This window comes from Nicotiana sylvestris, chromosome 1 (genome assembly GCF_000393655.2).
Source record: "Nicotiana sylvestris chromosome 1, ASM39365v2, whole genome shotgun sequence".
NCBI classification, from domain to species: domain Eukaryota; kingdom Viridiplantae; phylum Streptophyta; class Magnoliopsida; order Solanales; family Solanaceae; genus Nicotiana; species Nicotiana sylvestris.
Window position 1 is genome coordinate 49173710 of NC_091057.1, and position 16646 is coordinate 49190355.

Here is a 16646-nt window from a genome sequence, read left to right on the forward strand (position 1 = left end):
CATCTATTGCAGCCCCTATGACCAGACTGACCTAGAAGGGTGCTTCGATCCAGTGGACAGAAGAGTGTGAGGCGAACTTTCAGAAGCTCAAGATAGCTTTGACTATAACCCCAATTTTGATATTGCCTAAATGTTCGGGGTTTTATACTGTCTATGGTGATGCCTCAAGGATCGGCCTTAGAGCGGTATTGATGCGGGACACTAGGATGATTGCCTACACGTCCAGATAGTTGAAGGTACATGAGAAGAATTATCCTGTCCATGATCTCGAGTTAGCTGCTATTGTTCACGCCTTGAAAATCTGGCGTCAATATTTGTACGGTGTGCCTTGTGAGATTTATTCTGATCACCGGAGTTTGCAGAATGGCATGTTCTCCACATCCTCCACCTACAAGCTAATTACTCACCATTCTGATAACTATTGCCACCCCTTCCGTCATAAATGGATTTGGAAGATGACTTCCATTAATAAAACTAAACACTTCTTATGGCTACTTGTTCTCAACCGTTTGCTAACTGCGTCACTCCTTTATTATCGAAACATCACCCTCTCCGCCAGTTGTAGTATTTGCAGTTGTAGTAATCAAATACTACAACTGGCGGAGAGGGTGATGTTTCGATAATAAAGGAATCTGACCCACCTTTTTATCCAGTGTCGACCAGGAAGCAACGTTTGGACTTATTTCAACATACAACCGCCAACAACAGACCATATTAATTGGTTGAGAAATATTTGCCAGTCCAACGCGCCAATCTTTCTAAACGTTCTACCTCTATTCCCCTCAAAATACTTACCCCTGTCATTCTTTGGCACATTTGGATGGATTGCAATAGGAATACTTTTGATCAACCTACCACTACCAATGTTTGCCTTCATAGCATCATATCACATGCTACACAAATCTGTTTCCTCACCAAGCCGCCTACAATCACTCAAAAACGCATGCAACTCACAGTATGCTGGCATAAGCTGCCGTCGGGACACATCAAACTCAACATCGACGGAGTTGCAGACCCGTTAACACATATTGGAGGCCTTGGGGTTGTATTTAGAGATACACACGGTCAATGGCTATGTGGCTACACAAAACATCTTCCACACACAGATGCGCTCCAAACAGAACTACTAGCACTTTTTCATGGACTGAAAATAGCCTTTTTGCGCAATTTCCATCCATTGATTGTGGAATCTGATTCACAAGTATTATTAAACCTTTTACAAACAGAGAACTCAAAATACTTACACTTGCTTATTTCATGCAGGTCGATGCTACGTAATCAGAATATTCAACAGCTCTACCACATATTTCGGGCGGGTAATGGCGTGGCGGATGCTATGGCAAAACAATGGCTGCTACATCCTTTCAAGATGTTTTAGCTTTTGACAACCTACCCAACTTTATTTTCTCGTTGTTAGGTTTTGATGTAGGAGGAACTGAGCATCTTCGCACAGTTTCCCCCGAATGTACTGTATTAAACTTTTCATAAATAAATAAATGCTTCGTTTCTTAGAAAAAAAATCTTGGTTCACTAGTTAGTCTCAATTCCTCGTTTTACTCTAGTGGATCTCCAGGTCAAGTCTAGGCTAAGATAAATTGAAAAATATAGTTATATATGGGTTGATGGACCAATAACAAGGTGAAATTGTGAAGTTCAAAGAGAACTCGAAAACATAAGGAAAAGAAAACAAGAAAAATGAAGATTTGGGTAAAAATTGAAAGAGAAGCAAATTTGAAAGTTAATAACACCTTACTGAAAAGATGAAGATAGCCAATATAAGGTACACGTATATATTTCGAAGAGAAAAAGTATAAATACTCTCATACTTGTCCTAGATTTGTAATTGCAAATGTACTTTGGATTATGATGTCCTGGAAGTAGGTTAACAACTTGTTTGGATAATTGTAATGTATTGTTTCATAATATATTGTATAGTATTATATTGTATCGTACTGTATCATTTTGATATATATAATAATTAGATAGATTATATTATTTGTCGTCGTTTTATGATGTCACGTTTCAATAATATGAATAATAAACTTGTATTATTATAAATAGGGAAATTACATAAGTTGCCACCCGAACTATGGCCCAAATCCCGCTTACACGCTTTCTGTGAACCATAATAACCTTACACACGCAACCTTTCTAAAGTGTGCCTAGTACACACCTCCTTTGACCAGGTCTAAGCGTGTGTAATACAAACTGGACCAAGCGCGTGGACACTATTTCAAGACAATTTCTGTCTTTAATAAACGGTCAAAAATACATTCCAACGACCCTTTTTAAAAGATTAAAAGGGCCTTAACCAATTTCTATCTATACTAACCCAATTTTCATCTTCTTCTTCCTCCTTGAAAGCTCTAAATTGAAGAAAATTTATCTTCTTGAAGCCAAAATTTATTCCTCTTCTTGAAGCTCGAAGCCAATATTACAATCTTCTTCTATTTCTTTCTTATCTTTTTTGACATAAGGGTTAAATTTCTAGGGCTCAATTTTAAGGTTTGGGAAAATGCATAATCTGACAAAATTTTGCTATTGTGGTGAAGAAGCTGTGGTGATACAGTCATGGAGTGTTGATAATCCGGGTCGTCGATTTTACGGATGTCCATTTTATGAGGTAAATATCAATTGTACTTTTCTAATTGATTTTATATTCCGTAATAATTTTCTCTCTTCAATTTTTCAGAGGGACAGACGATCGGCATGTAATTTCTTTATGTGGTTTGACCCCCAACTCCAGAGCACTTGAAAATGGTGATTTTGGGGCTGCTGAAGAAGAAGAGGGCATTTGATGCATTGTTGAAGGAAAATAGAAACCAAAGAAATTGGAGGAGATTGTGTGTGCTGATTTTAATTGCAATTGTGTTGAAGTTGATTGTGTTAGGTAGTTCTAAAGATTGTTATATAATGTAAGAAAATGAATGAAGTATTTTGGTAGATTTTGTATCCCTTTGTTAGAAATGAATAAAATCTTTTGGCAATTGTTAATGTTGTTTTGTTTGAGTTTGTTGCTGTGTGAGTTGAATGATTTTTTTTTTTGGAAATTGTTAATGTTGTTTCGTTTGACTTTGTTGCTGTGTGGCTGATAGTGCAGTTAAAACACACCTCAAATTGTGACTGATAAAACACTGAAACACAGTCAAATAGTGGCTGATATACAGCTCAAATGCTAAAAAATTTCAGAAATAACAGCATACAAAAATGACAGCACAAATGCTTAACAACATACCAAAATAACAGCATTCATACAACACTAAAGACACATCTGCCCAGAAATTATCAAACAATACTAAAAATATATTTCATCGTAGAGTAAAGGTGTTCATTACAGTCACCTAATAGTAGCAACCTACCTTAACAAAAATATACGCTGCCCAGTTTTACAGCATATCAAAATAACAGCAGGCTGCCTTAACAAAATAACAACACTAACAGCAAACCTAAATAGCAGTTCCGAATTAACCTAATAGCAGTTCCAAAATAAATTATAGTTCCAAAGGAAAATTACAGCAGTTCCAAAATAAATTAACACTGACAATAACAGAATTCAGTGGTTGTTCTGGGATGATGAACTTGCTTGACTTAAATTGGATTGAGATGAGGCAGTTCTGGAACGAGTTGCAACAGTTCTTTCAAGTTGTCTTCTAGTAATGGCTGGTCTACCATTCCATTTTACACCACTTCTTGGCTTGTATGCACACTCCAGAATATCTGCCGAGGACCTCTTTTCACCACCATGAGAGACCACTCTTGGCTTACCTCCACCAGACTACCAAAAACAGAAAATATTCAGTAAAGTTGTTAAAGCAAACAAGATATAAAATTAACTTTGAACTACTTACAGAAAAACTTGTGAACCCACTGCTTGATTGAAGTAGTCCAAACCCAGAACTTTCCCTACCACTACCAGTTCCTCTTCCTCTACTAGCAGCAGTTCCTCTTCCTCTACCCGCAGCAGCAGGGGCAGAAGTAGTTGGAGTTTCTGTTCCTCTTTCTCTGCCTCTTCATCTTCCTCTTCCTCCACATCTTTGGATATATGAAGCATTTGCTGGAGTAGAATCTGTAGGCCTTGCTTTCTTAGGGCAGCTCCTCTTGTTGTGTCCATATCCACCACAGTTTGAACATGTCATCTCCATACCCCTTCTTGAAAGCTTTCCAGAAGTAGGATGTTCAGTTTCTTCTCTTCTTCTTTGGTCTGCCAGGTATCTTTTTAATTGGTAGGGGTTCAATTTGTGGATTGGTAGATGTTGGTCACATCTGCATGTTTGACACAGGCTGGATGAATGTTGAATATGCCTTCAGATAGGTGGATTTGTGGTACCAGTGAGATATGTAGTTAATTGGGTCAAGGTTCTTGAAATGCATAGTAGCAATGGCATGAGAACAAGGGATACCCTTCAGCATCCATGACCTGCATGTACAAGTTTGAGCTTGCATAATCACACAATGCTTTAGCACCACTCTTAATGAGGTATCCTCAACCTCATAGCCATATTCACCATTCCACTTGATTGTACACCTCATAGATTGGGCCATGTTATCCTGATACACCTTCACAGCAATTGGGGATATATCACATATCCATGTATCTGCAAACTCCCTCAACTTTCCTATTCTCTCCATCATCTTCACTCTAATTTCCTCCAACATTGTGATAATTGTCTTGTACCGAGCAGCAAGTATCCAAGCATTAAATGTCTCGCACATATTGTTGTCAATTATATCACATTTCCTGTCACAGTTGAAGTATGCTCTACACCCGGTTTTCTTGTTATACCTCAAGAGGCTCTCACATATCCCATTCCCAAGCATATTCAAACTGTCCAGGTGAAAATTCAGTTCTGCCACACATGATGCTCTAGCACACCTCCAGAAGTTGTTTCTCCTCTTTAATCCTCTCCAATCTTTGGACCAGTTTGCTAATATATATTTGGCACACCACCTATGTTCACTTTCAGGCAACACTTCTGATACAGCTTTAAGCAATCCCTTAAACATAAAAAGAATTGAATTAGTTGCCAACAGAAACAGAAATTAGAAAAAATAAATATTGACAGAAAAAAGAAACAGAAGAATATATTCACCTTTTGCATATCAGACATGATAGTAAGATCACTTCCATCTTGAAGCTCTAAGTCATGAGTCACACACTTCAGAAACCATGTCCAAGTGAAACTGTTCTCAGCCTCTACAGTGGCCTAAGCTATAGGAAACATTTGATTATTTCCATCCTTTGATACTGCTACAAAAAGTTGACCCTTACAAATACCTTTTAGAAAACAACCATCAAGGCCAATTATCCTCTTGCAACCTTCAGACCATCCTTTTTTCATAGCATAGAAGCAAACATAAAATGAATTGAAGACAAGCTTGCCTTCACCTTGATCTTCTACCTTCACAACACAAGTTATACCTGGATTTGTCTGTAATAGAATATCTCTATAATCATAGAGTCTCTTGAACTTAGCATGCACATCACCTATTATCTCCTTTAGAATTTTTTCTCTAGCTCTATGTACAGTAGACCTACCAACATACATGTCCAGTTCATCCTTAATGAGTTTCTTTATCTCTCAAACTTTCATATTTGGTTGACACACAATCTTATCCCTGTAATGTTTTGCTAGGTATCTGGAGTTGCAAAGCTTGTTTTTATTTGTTTTGTAACACTTGTGGACAGGGCAATACCTTTTTACCTTAAAATTGTTGGATCTGCCATCTTTGCTTGCAGCCAAGATCCATGGACATTTTGGATGCATGCATCTTACCCTCACCCTACCAGGTTCATTAATATACTTTTCAATTTGAACTCCTTTCTGAATTGCATACTTACTAACAGCAAACCTAAATTGTTCAACACTCTCAAAAATCAGCCCCAACTCCCAGGTTATTTTCTTGACAGTTGGATCAAATATCAAGGCTTTCTTCCTCCTCTTGGCAGCCATTTTCTCCTTATGTTCTTCATCAAATTTATCTTCAGCATCTAAAGGAAAACTTTCAGCATCTGAAGACCCAAAGTAAGGCTCATCTATCCCTACTAAGCCTGTGTACCTACCTATCTTACTTGTTACCAGTTCTTAATTCATCAAAACCAATATCAACTCCTGCATCACCTATGTTAATATCACCTCTATCTTTTGGCCTTGCACTTTTTTTCCTCCTATACTTCCTCAGTTCATCCCTACACTCTAAAAATTATTCATGAACATCAAATCCATAATCCTTATCAACAGGAACATGTAAATCTACTCCATCACTCTCATCACTATCACTATTGTCAAAAGTATGAATCATTCTCATTGTCATCCTCACCTTCACTATTATCAAAGTCTGATTCACTATCTACTCCACTCTCTTGTTCTCTTGAAGGTGCAGGGGCAGGAGCAGGTTCAGGAGAAGGGGAAGGGGAAGGGGTAGGTTCATGAGCAGGGACAAATTTAGATTCAGATTCAGATTCACTATCTTCCTCTTCTTCTAAGACAGTTGTGCTCTTAAAAGCTCCACTATTAGACCCACCAACTCTTTTACTAGCCTCATTTATGTCAACAACACATAAAGGGGCAGCATGAGTCACATAAATATCTAAGGTATCCCCATATTCCAATTCATTACAAATGTCTAAAATATCCTTATCTGTGAGAATATTTACCAATTTATCTGTCATATCCATTGGACAAATATACAACTCAGCCACATTTTGAAAGTCATGGATCCTAGTGTAGTTCATCAGTTCAATAAGAGACAGTAAATCCACATCTACATCTAAAGTTATTGTTTGACTATCACCCACATAACGAGCAAAGTTATCAGAAACTAATACCCCATCATGGTACCACCTGAGGGTAATGATTTTAAAAGACATTATCTGCAAACAAACAAGGGACAAATAAATGAACTTTCCACATGCAACAATTGAAAATAAAGAACTACAAATGAAATATAAAAGTGGAGACAAAGACAAGAGCATATCACATTGTTCAAAGCAATGCTATTACAATAATCAGTTAAACTCTAACTTTACACACGGTTTGCAAACACAAGACAAATCTTTTTTATAAAAAAACTATCTGTAAAGGCAACAAGACGACAACTTCACAGTCATATAGACAATGACAAAAGATTCTCTTTTTAAAAAGTCCGATAACCCTAAGCAAAATAGTAAAAATTTCAAAAAACCCTAGGTTCAACCCCACCCACTACTAAAATAAATGGGTAATGCAAGGAGAAGAAAATTACTAACCTATTAACTGCATAAATTCATCGGAAATCCACGATGAAAGCGTAGCTTGAGATGGTCGCCGGAATCGCCTTTACAGTAGCTCCTTCTAGATGTATCGGATTTTGAGTACTAACTTGGGTAAGTTTGGTTTTAACATTTTTACCTTGTGGGTCGGGTAGGGTCAGTTAGGGTCGGGTAGGGTCGGGTTAGTTATTATAAGGTAATGGGTTAAAATTATGTAAATTCAAACGCGTGACATACACGGATATCTTATTAACAGGATCTGGTCAAAGGAGGTGGGTACTAGATACACTTTAGAAAGGTTTCTTGTGTAAGGTTATTATCGTCCATAGAAAGTGTGTAAGGGGGATTTGGACCAAAGGTTGGGTGGTAAATTATGTATTAAGCCTTATAAATAAAAAAAAGTAACATACGAAATAGAAGTATTATAAAAAAAAAGGTAGGGTAAATGATAAAATGAGATTATTTAATAAATAAGGAAGGGCAAGATGAGAGGAAAAAATAAGGTAACGACGCGACCAAATCGGTCGTTCCATAAAATGGCACTTTTCATCGTTGCATAACAACAATTTTAACGATACATACTATAAAATTTAAGTAACAACCTAAACAAATATTGTGCTTAAAGTAACAATACTATACAATACAATAATTAACAAGGAAAAATGACACTATATAGCCGCTCTCAAAATAATAGCCGAAAAATATAAATTTTTGTACATTTTTTGTATATATATACATTATGTATGTTATATACAAAAATTATATAAATTTCATTCATTTTTTCAGCTACCGAATGTAAGTATAAATTAAAAGTGATAATACATCCAAACAAGCTGAATGGTGGTTTGTATCAATGGTCATAGCAACAAAGGTTTTTCGGTAATGGGAAATATTTTTCACCAAGGCAAAGTATCTTTTCATGTTTTCACACACTCAAAAAAAGTAAAATTAAAATTTTCTATAACGTCATACTTACGGTGGTAATAGGTTCATCTGAAAAAGAGTCCAAACGACAAAAGGACCTAAAAAAATGCAGGTGTACAATTGAAAATTCAAAAATAGTTCAGGCATTGTCACGACCCGAAGTTTCCACCTTCGGGAGTCGTGATGGCACCTACTAATGTAAGCTAGGCAAGCCAACTCTTAACTATCTACTACCTTTTTCATATTACTTCTTTTTAAAACAAACATAGAGCGACAATATAAATAAAATGGAAGTTAGAAAATAGGCGGAAGTCAACATTTATAAAGCTTAGAGCTACGTCTATTACTACTTTTAAGCTTTAACACCCCCAATATATGGTGTCACAGTACCACAGACTATCTAAGAGTCACTACATACAAAGTCTGAAGAAAATACATAGTACTGTTCCTGAGCAAGAGATAAAGGAAACAGGAAATAAAGATAGAGAGAGACGCCAGGGCCCGCGGACGTTTGCAGGTCTACCTTGGGTCTCCGGATGGACTGAAGGAAGCCCTCTAACTACTGTCCGAAAGCTACTCCAGGATCTGCACACAATGCATAGTGTAGTATCAGCACAACCGACCCCATGTGCTGGTAAGTGCCTGGCCTAACCCTGGCGAAGTAGTGACGAGGCTAGGACCAGACTCCAGACAAACCTGTGCAGTTATATAATATATGGCGGAAAAGTAAACAGGTAATAAGCAATTAAAGCTGGGGAAGAGAAACATGCCTGGGGGATAGCTGATAAAGCAAAATAGCAAGGAATAAATAAGGAAGCTGACAATATAACTTCTAACACAGATAAAGAAAAGTAAAGACAACTTTCACTTTCAGTTTCCATCTTGTTGCAGGCGTGCAACCCGATTCCATTTCTCATATCTTACGGTAGGCGTATCACCCGCTCCCATTTCATAATATCTTGTGGTAGGCGTACCACCCGCTCCCATTTCATAATATCTTGTGGTAGACATACCACCCGCTCCCATTTCATAATATCTTACAATTTCAAGAAATCCCAGCAAGGGAAAATAATAAATATAATAACTTCCCGGCAAGGGAACACAACAATGTAATAATTTTCCCGGCAAGGGAACAACAATATTGAAATAGTCATTCCAGCAAGGGAGAATTAGCTATAACCAATCTCAACTTAGCTTGTACTCAGTTCAATTATTGAAAATGCTCAATCATAGAAGATCATTAAGTAACGCACCCAAGTGTCATTTAAGAACACAACAACTTTCAATTTAAGACTCACGGTCATGCTTGACACCAACGTATAGATACTCGTCACCATGCCTATACGTCGTACTCAACAAGAAGCAAGTAGCAAATATGACTCAACTCCTAATCCCTCAAGCTAGGATTAGACCAAACACTTACCTTGATGCCTTGATCACCACTCAAGTCTCAACTATAGCTTTACCCCTTGATTCCACCACCAATCCACTCGAATCTAGTCACAAGTTACTTAATTACATCAATAAGTGCTAAATGAATCAACCCCAATGCATGAAAATGAATTTTCCCAAGGTTTTACCCCGTTTTGAAATCGGACCTCAAATTGAGGTCCAAATCCTCAATTTTAGAAAAACCTAGGTTCTACCCAAAACACCCAATTTTCCCCATGAAAATCTTTGATTTGAAGTTGAAATCATGTTAAAAGATGTTAAGGAGTGAAGAAAATAAGTTAGAAATCACTTACCAACGTTTTGGAGAAGAAAGGTTGTTTGAAAAATCGCCTATTATATTTTTGGAGTTTTGAAAAGTGAAAAATAACTGAAATTCCCGTTTATTTATACCCCTTTTAGACCCCAGTGCGGACCGCATCAAATATACCGCGGCCGCAGAGCCTCCACTGCGGACCGTACAAAGGCGACCACGGTCGCGCTGGCCCCTCCATGAAGACCTGCAGTTCAGCACCCTTTTCGAACCGCATAAAGGCGACTGCGGCCGCACAGCCTCCACTGCGGACTGCATAAAGGCGACCGCGGCCGCGCTGGCCCCTTCGCGGTCGCACGCGATTTCTCGCGTACTGCACTAAAGGGTTCAGAGACTGCAACTTCCTGAACCTGCAACATCTGACTTTCTAAGCCTAAGGCATTCCGAAACCCACTCGAAACTCACCCGAGCCCTCGAAACTCCAACCCAAGTATACACACAACCTCAAAAACATTCTACGGACATATTCGTGTAATCAAATTACCAAAATAACATCACGAGCATCGAATTAAACCTCGAGATCAATAAAATATCTCAAAACTCTTTTAAACATCAAATATCTCAATTAAGGTCCGGATCACGTCAAACGACGTCCGTTTTTAACCAAATTTCACAAGAATGACTGAAGTCATATATAAGACCTGTACCGGGCGCCGGAACCAAAATACATACCATTGCTTTCTAATCAGTTTTCATTTCAAATTTCCTTAAACAATTTTTGAAAATAATTTCACTTAAAAATTCATTTCTCGGGCTTGGGACCTCGGAATTCGATTTCGGGCATACGCCTAAGTCCCATATTTTCCTACAGACCCTCCGGGACTGTCGAATCATGGATCCGGGTCCGTTTACCCAAAATATTGACCAAAGTCAAATTTATTCATTTCAACATCAAAACTTAGCATTTTTTTTCACAGAGTTTCATATTTAAGCTTTCCGGCTATGCGCTCGGACTGCGCACGCAAATTGAGGCGGCTCTTATGAGGTTTTCAAGGTCTCGGAGACACAGAAATCAACTGAAAGCAAGTGATGACCCTTTGGGTCGTCACAGGTATAGTTATGCATTTTTACTATTATAATCTTCAACTTGTATCAAAATTTAATTTGATATATTTAATTCTATTATAAAATTATAAGATTTGATACAAAACACGGTATTTTTCGGTAAAAGCTTACGTGCATGGGTGTTTACAACTGACTAATAAACAAATGACGCATGTGATTTTATTTAACTAAAAAATTATTAGTACTTAATTATAATTAATTATCGCGTGTCTTGCAAAGGATCTTATTTAATAATATAAAAACACTTAATAGCAGTAGATTGACGCTTTTTCTTTCATGACTAACCACGTCCCAAAGGCCATAACTGGTCATTACTAACTATCATTAAGAGAGCAATAGAAACCGTCATATAAAAAAGCTATCTAATTCCTCTCTCGGAAATGGATCCCCAACCCTATGAACAACAACAACACACAATACCTCCTAAACCCCCAGATATTGATCAAAGCATGATCAAATCTAGCTTCAAAGATATGCTTACCACTTCGAACCCTTTACTCTTCACCAATATTGAAAATCATCAAGATATAGACCTCCTAATGATGGACTCAGAAGATCAAGTAGTTGATCAATCAATCTTAACGACCTCAAAGGGTATCAAATTCATAACACTCTCTGATGAGGAGAAGGTACGAATCTATGAGCCATGGAAAAATTCCATCATAGTAAAGCTAGTGGGCAAGCGTATGTTACACCACTATCTAAAGAGAAAAATTCAAGAACTATGGAAACCAACTGAAGATTTCCAGTTGATTGACCTTGGAGTAGATTACTACATAATCAAATTCAAGAAAAAGGAAAATATGGACAAGGTAATGCATCAAGGCCCTTGGTTCATTAACGGACATTTCCTCTCTATTACTAGATGGAAACCAAACTTTGTTTCCACTCAAGAGAAAGTCACAAACTCTGCAGTATGGATTAGACTTCCTCAATTACCTACAGAATTTTACGATGGCAAAATTCTGGAAAAAATTGTTAATGCAATTGGCCGGCTCCTAAAAATTGATGTTTGCACATCAACAAGTCTGAGAGGTCATTATGAAAGATTATGTGTGAAATTACCATTGAAAGCTCCAGTTCAACCGTTCATCTATGTTGACCACCACAAACAAGCAATACACTACGAAGGTGAAAATTTTCTTTGTGAAAACTGTGGACAATTGGGGTACATAGCACAAAAATGCTCCTTTATTATTCAGAAAAATAGAGATAGAAATAATGAAGATACAAGCAAGGAATTATCAACAATTACAAATGATAGGAAAAAAGAACAATGGACAACAATTTCTTTTTCCAAAGGAGGACATTGTTAACCCCCTGACAAAGGTCCTCGGCAGATGTGGGTTGTGGTAAGGATTTTCATGATGGCCTTGGCACACAACCTGAAAAATGGGGCAACATCATGAAGGGCTGCTCGGCATGACGGACAATGCAGGGTTCGACGAACGCACCTTGAACGGAAGCAAGGCGCATTTTACTTAGATGTGCGGGTTGGCAAAACAATGGCAAGGCAAAGCCATGTTAAGCAGGGGCAAAGACATGGCAAGGCAAGGCAAGGCAAGGCGGGACAAGCAAAGGCAAATGATACAGACAGATTTGATCAAGTTGGAGGCGACTTGACAAGGGCTGGCAGCTTTGACAATGAACGTGTGCGGCTAAGTCAGTGGATGGCAAGCTGTGGCAATGACATTGGCGCAGAGCAGTGTCAAAGACATGGTTGGGAGCAATGCCAGCCTTGGCACAAAGCAGCTGGGCGAAATCGGACCAAACTGTGCACAAGCAGCAGTTGGAAAAACATGTGCCAAGCACATGGGAAGCAGTTGGCAGTTGCAACCTCTTCTAAGACATGCTGATCATGGCCTAAAAGTGTGCCCACGTTTTTGTACTTTGTCTTAACTTGTTGACCATCAGTTGGGGCTTTGTCAACTGATTTGTAGCCTTTAAATATTTGCCTAGGCTGTCCAAAACGGGGCAGAAACTTAGTCTAAGGCATTGTTAGCCAAAAATCGTCTAAGTATTTTCCTAAGGGTGGGAAAACTATTTTGGGGCAGGGAATTAGGGAATTCTTTGTCTTGGCCATAGGGTTGGCTTTTGTGTTCTTGTATTCACTCATTAATACAAGTTGGGAAAAAATTCCTGTATATCGTGTGCCTTTATTTACAGATTTTGCTGCCTATTTTCATTTCAAGTTCAAACGTCCCTAAAAATAAAACTAAGTGTTGGAAAGGCTGAAGTCAAGGCTGGGCTTGACTGCCGCACGGAGGTGAACCTCGGGCTGAGTTCGAGTGGCACAAATCACCCCTATGACAACTGGTATCAGAGCGTGGCTGGATCGGGGCGAAGACACAACGTTCATTGGTTGAATTTTGTGAAGAATGGCTGGTGGCAACGCAGAACTAAGGGAAAAGGTTGCTGCATTAGAGGCACTTGTCGGAACTATTGATGGGGATCAATTTCTGACTATCTTAACTCGTCTCGCCTATCTTGAGGCCGAGATGAACAGACTGAGCCAGGAGTGCACAGATCTGAAAACGGAAAATGGGTTGCTGCGTCGTGCTGTTGGCAATGATGAAGCACATCGTGGGGCAGATCGTACCAAGGTCAGAATTCCGGAGCCTAAAGAGTTCAATGGCGCAAGGAGTGCCAAGAAACTTGAAAACTTCCTGTGGGATATGGAACAGTACTTCCATGCTGCCAAAGTGCAAGATGAAGACAAAGTCCCCATTACGACTATGTACTTGGTGGATGACGCGAAGCTATGGTGGCGTACGCGCGTGGCAGATGATGTAAGTGCTGGTAGGCCGAAGATTGACTCTTGGGAAGGGCTGAAGAAAGAGTTGAAGGATCAATTCTTTCCTAGCAATGTGGGCTGGATTGCTAGAGATCATTTGAAGAAGTTGAAACAAACTGGAACGGTCAGGGATTACGTCAAGGATTTTAGTTCTTTGATGCTGGATATTAGCAACATGTCTGAGGAGGACAAGCTGCATAATTTCCTTTACGGGTTGCAGTCGTGGGCGCAAATGGAACTCCGAAGGCAAAATGTGAAAGATCTTCCTAGTGCCATTGCTGCTGCGGATGCGTTGGGTGATTTCCGGTTGGGACAAGATGGTTCTGATTTCTCTACTACTTTAAAGTCCAAAAACGGGAACAAGGACAAGGGAAAAAAGTGGAGGGAAAACGGAAATGACAAGGGAAATGCTATTGAGGGCAATGGCAATGAGAAGGGAAAGCAATGTGCTGGACCTTCGACAAACAAGGGACAAAACAGCAAGTTTGATGGCTGTTTTATTTGCAAAGGACCACACATGGCGAGGGATTGTCCGAGAATTGAAAAGCTTTCAGCGTTGTTTGAAGAAGAAAAGAGTGAAGATGAACAAAACGAGGAAGAACATGTGCAAGCAACAGCATATTTGGGACCTATGGTGGTGCTGAAAAATGCGGAAGCTGCTTCGTCGAGGACGACGAATTCTTCTGGTGGGGGTGGTTTGTTAACCCCCTGACAAAGGTCCTCGGCAGATGTAGGTTGTGGCAAGGATTTTCATGATTTCCTTGGCACAAAACCTGAAAAATGGGGCAACATCATGAAGGGCTGCTCGGCATGACGGACAATGCAGGGTTCGACGAACGCACCTTGAACGGAAGCAAGGCGCATTTTACTTAGATGTGCGGGTTGGCAAAACAATGGCAAGGCAAAGCCATGTTAAGCAGGGGCAAAGACATGGCAAGGCAAGGCAAGGCAAGGCGGGACAAGCAAAGGTAAATGATACGGACAGATTTGATCAAGTCGGGAGCGACTTGACAAGGGCTGGCAGCTTTGACAATGAACGTGTGCGGCTAAGTCAGTGGATGGCAAGCTGTGGCAATGACATTGGCGCGGAGCAGTGTCAAAGACATGGTTGGGCGCAATGCCAGCCTTGGCACAAAGCAGCTGGGCGAAATCGGACCAAACTGTGCACAAGCAGCAGTTGGAAAAACATGTGCCAAGCACATGGGAAGCAGTTGGCAGTTGCAACCTCTTCTAAGACATGCTGATCATGGCCTAAAAGTGTGACCATGTTTTTGTACTTTGTCTTAACTTGTTGCCCATCAGTTGGGGCTTTGTCAACTGATTTGTAGCCTTTAAATATTTGCCTAGGCTGTCCAAAACGGGGCAGAAACTTAGTCTAAGGAATTGTTAGCCAAAAATCGTCTAAGTATTTTCCTAAGGGTGGGAAAACTATTTTGGGGCAGGGAATTAGGGAATTCTTTGTCTTGGCCATAGGGTTGGCTTTTTTGTTCTTGTATTCACTCATTAATACAAGTTGAGAAGAAATTCCTGTATATCGTGTGCCTTTATTTACAGATTTTGCTGCCTATTTTCATTTCAAGTTCAAACGTCCCTAAAAATAAAACTAAGTGTTGGAAAGGCTGAAGTCAAGGCTGGGCTTGACTGCCGCACGGAGGTGAACCTCGGGCTGAGTTCGAGTGGCACAAATCACCCATGTGACAGACATCAAGGTGCAAAAGGTCCTCAAAAACAACCTATTGCAAATCCGATTAAACAAGCTAATGGCCTAGGTATCTCTGTCAAGTTATTCAATGCCAACACCTGTAAGTATTTAGAAACTCAACTCTTACAATATAAATCAAAAGATCACAGAAATACTACCCCATCACCACACACTAACAATCTTCAATCTTCGACTTCTTTGATTGGTGATCAAAATAAATTGACAGCAAAAAATAACTTTTCTATCCTATATGAAGAGCCCCTGGTTTTGAACAAAACCATTAAAGAAATTAATAATCAAAAAATTATTATTATTAATAAATCACATGCAAGTGAACAAATGTCACAAACTACCAATGATATTGACATGTTGGACACAATCGTGTCTTCTATTACAAATCCAACAAGTCAATTAGTTAAGGTGGCCATGCAAAATAACGTCCATAATGATCCTACTACCCCTATTAAAAATCACAGTACTACTAATAATACTACCCTTCCTAGTGAAAAAATTAGTAGCAATCCGTCCATTAACCACAATCTCAAGCAAGATCTTTCATCAAGATCTGCTTATCCACAAAGGCCTAAGCATGTTAGCCAAATGGCAATGACAGAAGAACATCCAAGCCGAATGGCTAAAAACCCAGTACACGCAAAGGATTTGGGAACTCAGCCTATAAACTCCACCCTTGGGGACTCAAACGACATGCAAAAGATATCCCCAATCATTACCCTATCAACCAATCCATCCCTTATACCTAATAGCTCCTCCTCACCTGATTTAGAGTTATTAAGTAACCTAAACACTGATCATAATGCCAACATTACCATCATCCCTAAGGAGGAGATAAAGACTTCTCCAAATTCTTCGACAAACCAGAATCACCATGGAAAACCTCCCACCTCTCCAACCTCAACCAGTAAACCCTCAAATAGTTTATGTTCAACCACATCAAGCTCAAAACTATAAACCTGTGTCATGGATGGAGATGGGTCTGATGGGCCATGCATGCACGTTCAATGTCCAGATAAATGGCCAGGACTCGATTACCATCCTCCACGACACTCAGTATCTAGCCCAGTTAGTGACAAAAGGCATGAGCATGGCTCAACAACATCCTTCAACCCTTAGCACCATCAGTGAACCCCCA

General features: G+C 39.3%; 1 protein-coding gene across 1 annotated transcript; it reads left to right on the forward strand.

Moving 5' to 3' along the window:
- Nucleotides 1-11380: 11380 nt before the first annotated feature.
- On the forward strand, nucleotides 11381-12316 carry LOC104229130 (uncharacterized). The gene has a single exon (XM_009781716.1). It carries the CDS (start codon nucleotides 11381-11383, stop codon nucleotides 12314-12316), a length of 936 nt encoding a protein of 311 aa, XP_009780018.1.
- The last annotated feature ends 4330 nt before the right edge of the window (nucleotides 12317-16646 follow it).

Coding starts and splice junctions, on each gene's coding strand:
- LOC104229130 (XM_009781716.1), top strand. CDS start 11,381: ATGGATCCCCAACCCTATGAACAACAACAACACACAATACCTCCTAAA.